Source organism: Sinocyclocheilus anshuiensis, unplaced genomic scaffold, assembly GCF_001515605.1.
Source record: "Sinocyclocheilus anshuiensis isolate Anshui unplaced genomic scaffold, SAMN03320099.WGS_v1.1 scaffold328, whole genome shotgun sequence".
NCBI classification, from domain to species: Eukaryota; Metazoa; Chordata; class Actinopteri; order Cypriniformes; family Cyprinidae; genus Sinocyclocheilus; species Sinocyclocheilus anshuiensis.
In genome coordinates this window covers 131,255-135,893 of record NW_015558621.1, presented here as the reverse complement: position 1 = coordinate 135,893, position 4,639 = coordinate 131,255, and the positions used below count along the sequence as shown (strand labels likewise).

The following is a 4,639-nucleotide window of genomic DNA, read 5'->3' as shown; positions in this document are numbered from 1 at the left end:
CAGTCTGGATCCAGAACACCTGAGAAGAGATGATGCCAACCCCTCAGAGGACCTCAGATGATGCCAACCCTGAAACATACAGAACTACCACATTTTGCTATAAGTTTGATTGCATCATATAATAATTGCTGTTAATAGTGTTCATCGTCTGTTTGATTATGTCATTAACTGAATTTTACCATACATTTCTGCCATATGTACATTAATTTGACATTTAATTTTAAAATTGAATATATTGTAGAAACTTAATTTTCTGTAAAGCTGCTTTGCAACAATTTGCATCGTGAAAAGCGCTATACAAACAAACTTGAATTTAATTGAATTGAATCTTTCCTGCTCCATAAGTTCTACAGGTTTGGAATGACATAAAGGTGAAATTTTTCATTTTGGGTGAACTATGTCTTTGACTAAGAGATTCTTTTGGGTAACTTCCACATGTATATTTTTGAGTTTCACTCAATTTTAGGATAGAAAGTATCGGGGTTAAAATTCAGAGTTTAAAATAATTTGACAAAAACCCATTTCCAATTTGTGGAACCAATATTTTCTGAATTAAGTTGCATTTTGAGTTTAACAAAATCCCTACTTGGCCTTATTAAATAAGCCTGACAGACTTATTAAAGATAGATTTTACTATCAATATCAGATGGGCTTATTAAATGTATTAGAGGTATGAAGATATTCAATCTAATGGACACCACTGAGACTCTCCATTCTCTCCACAGGAATCCTGCTCATCTAGAGACACCAGAGACCTCTAGAGAGCCCCTCTTCACAAAGTGCAAATTGAGACCACGTCTGTACTCATGGGGTCCATGTGAAAGATTGATTTCAATGGAGCTCCTCTTAACGGAGCTCCTTTGGCAATAATGTAATTTTAAAAGTAGATTTTTTTTAGAACTTTTCTGAGCATAAAGAATCAAGAAAAAGAGAAACAGCCCAACAAACCACTGCTAGAAAAACAACGACAACAACAACGACGTAATAAAAAAGTTAATAATTCACATATTTTACATATATATTCAGCAGATCTCACAAGGAACTGACACTACTCATTACTACATTACTCACTGCAATACTGCTATAATATTTCAGTAAAACAGTACTGCAGTACAATGAATTATAATTAGCATCTGTTAGCTTCTATTTTATTTCAATTAGCTTCTTATTTGGAGTGAAATTTGATCCAGACAGATTCACCCAGATATCAGTTTCTACTTTTCTAAGTAGTACTTTCAACTTCAGTTTCTACTTCTCATATACTCTGGGGAGAACATCTCCACTGCTCTCAGAAATATTTCAGTAATATCCAATTGGGAAGTTAAACTTTCAAGTTGGTGCTTCATTCATATGTTATCAGTGTTTTCAAAAATTAATGTGTCTTGAGTTTGGCTGTTCTAGTTACAAATAGTAAAGTGTGTCATGACATGGCATAGATGGTGTTGTAGCCTTATGGTTCAGGATCTGGGCTGCTCAAAGCCTGTAAGTTCAATCCCATGCAAAGCTGACTCATGAGTTGGAGACTGATCACAAATCTACTTGAATCACCACAGTGTCCTTTAATCAAACTTTTAACTTCAGGTTACACAGAGGGACTTGCCCTGCAACTAGTAGTAGACTGAAATCTGAAATAGTCTGCTAAATTGTGCTAAATTATATGAAAATTACTTTAATATACAGTAAACAAGTTGGTGCTGAGAAATCAAAGGGAAACTGCATCTTGGCCTCTCTCTACAACATAAATTAACACCTGATGCTGTTCCATACAGTACAGCCCAAAACAACAGACGGAAAGAGATTAATCAGATTTAATCAAACAAGCACAGCACAGAAGACAACGGCTCATCATTAATTCACATTCAACATTCATCTGCCTTCACACCAGTTTAGGGTGTCCACTAAACACAACCACATCACAAGAAAAGGGCTCAAACCGCATTTCTCACAAGGTGTCATGGCAAGAACACATCACAGAAGCATAAAACATACAGCCAATGGTGTTGGTCCTTACCAGTCCTCCTCCGCAAAACTACCATCCTCAACTTCAGCTGCATGACTGTTGGGTGGAGTGAAGAGAGTTACAGACAGAACAGAACAGAAATTAACATCTTTACCCTGCATGTCTGCCACTGCAAGTCAATCAGATATATAGAAACTGGTTTAAGCCACTATATATTTATATACTTTGAATAGAAAATGGTACTAATTTATTATGATATCTATATAGGCCTAATATTTATGATTTAATTCCTAAATAATCAACATGAACAGATGGAATTTAAAAAATCCTATTTATATTTTCCAAATATTCTGCAGAGGCAAACATGTTCAGCAAAGTAGAAAATAACAAAGGGATTTTTGAGTGATGTAAGAGTGCTGATCCAAAATAAGTAATTAAAAATACATTCACTGTAAGGCAAAACTCTTATGTGAATGCTTATCCATATGGTAATCATCCAACAATGTAGCAGATTTAATACACCAAATCTAAGGGGTGAGCTTGAAGGGTAGGGAGTATGACTAGCCAATAAACAGTGTAACTATATCTAATTAAAAAGCACAAATCCAAGGTGCTGTAAGACAAATAATTAGGCAAATAACGTCATTATCTACTAGCCAATATAAAGACTAGTGAGACAAGCCAGTGATAGTAAAGGGGCAGAGGATGAATTGCTGGCTGCTAAACTGTGTCTGCTGGGATGTGGAGAGACAGCCACCGCTGCAGGCTTGACAGCAGCAAACTATTCTCGCGTCTTTGCTCCGGTCAACAGATTCGGGCATTGAGGGCTTTGTTAATTGTAATACGAGTGGACACTGGCCTGACCAAGTGTTTAAGGACCAGACACTGGTGAGAGAAGGAGTTATACAGAATAAGCAATGTGTGTATTATGAAACAAATGGAGAATAAAAGAGCACTAAATGAAGTTGAGTGTATTGTAGAAAGCATTTTGAAAAAGCAATGCGCACATGACACCATCAAATGAGAGCCACGTGTCATGGTATTATTTGTGCCAACTATTCTTTGAATTTGCCTTTACATGTAAATACCATGGTACATCAATGTGAAAATCATTCACTGTCATGATATACACCAAAATATACGGTATGACGTCATTTTATCATGGTACGGCCATAGTACTTTTTGAATAGGGTTTGGCATGCAAATTGAAACAAAATATCTGTAGAAAATATTTGGAAGGAAGGAGGCAAGGAAAATAAAGAAAACAGAAAAAAGGAATAGGAAAAATACAGGAAAAAAGAGAAGAGAAAAGGGAAAAATCTATAAATGTCCAATGTGATATCAATGATCTTACATTTCTGAAGACATTGCTTTTGCTTCAAAACATTGCTACTGCTTCACGTGGCTTATTTCAAACTCGAATTTTGACTTGAGAGAAACTATAAAAACAAAAGGCAGGTTGACTGGCCATGCACATATCTGACTCTGTACCATCAGCCTCAGGGGGAAGATAATTGTTTAGTATGCTGAAACAAAATAACTGCATTTCAGCAGGGGGGGAACAGTGCATTTACGCTAATATAGGCCAACACAAGTCCTGCAGGTATTAGACTCGACGACTTCTTCACTATCCAAACAAAAGAGATTTCTGCAGACGGGTGGTACTTGGTCTTTTAAAACAAACATGCTTTAAAAATGACAAATGCTAGCCGTGTCAGGCCCTGCGGGTTGTTACCGAGAAAAAGAGCTTTGAGCAACAAGGTAGAGAGAGAAAAGAAGAGAATCGCAGTAGGGCTCCTAAGACACTTGCATGAAAGGATCCCTGCAGAACTGCACTACCTCAGCTCACTTCAAAGAGGCACTCTCAAAAGTAGTGCAGCCTAGTTGGTAAAGATCATGGCTTTTCATGCTGAAGATTTAAATACGTTGCAAGACCAGACCCAAAATAGATATCTTGAAGCCTAGATCCAGCTCCATAAGTTTCCATAACTTCTATATCTTTGTCTTTTCAACCATCATTGTATTACATTGCATGTTTTGCCCCCCACAAGCTATCAGAATTTTATCTTACATTACCGTCATAGAAATATCATATTAATATCTGCACCAATTTGCATATATTTTACCCCGTCTGAATAGTTGTTCTTTATGACTATGATCTCCATACTCTTATATCATACTGTATAGTCATAAAAGCTAGTTATATCAAATATGATACACGCAAAAAAAAAAAAAGATTTAGGTTTCTTTTTAAAATGTTGTCTAAATGCTCAAACAGTTAAATTTTTAAAAATGGCAACATTTCAAAGTAATACTTTATTTAAAAAGTATTGAGACAGACCAAGGGCATTAAAGGGTTAGTTTACCCAAAAATGAAAATTAGCCCACAAATTACTCACCCTCAAGTCATCCTAGGTGTATATGACTTTCTTCTTTCAGACGAATCCAGTCGGAGTTATATTAAAAATAGTCTTTGATCTTTCAAGCTGTTTAATGCCACTCAGCAGGTGTTGCATGCATCCGTCCAAAAGCAGTTGAATAAAATGCGCCCATCCATAAAAAAAGTGTCTCGCACGGCTCCGGGGGGTGAACAAAGGCCTCCTGTAGCGATTCGATGCGTTTTTGTAAGAAAAATATCCATATTCAAAACGTAATAATCACTTTAATCTAGCTTGCGCC

General features: G+C 36.3%; 1 protein-coding gene across 10 annotated transcripts in view; it reads right to left on the bottom strand.

The window, feature by feature from the left end:
• LOC107680621 (probable phospholipid-transporting ATPase IA) overlaps nt 1-4,639 on the bottom strand; it is a 162,157-nt gene that overhangs the window by 77,979 nt on the left and 79,539 nt on the right. For 8 of the 10 annotated variants that reach the window (XR_001633167.1, XM_016476593.1, XM_016476588.1 and 5 more), the window contains one exon: nt 2,012-2,056. The exons of the other annotated variants lie outside the window; for them this stretch is intronic. Coding sequence is in view for 7 of the 8 variants with exons in the window: in XM_016476593.1 (XP_016332079.1) it covers nt 2,012-2,056 (45 nt within the window). In the remaining variant the exon portion in view is untranslated. The remainder of the gene's footprint in view (nt 1-2,011; nt 2,057-4,639) is intronic. 10 annotated transcript variants of the gene reach the window in all.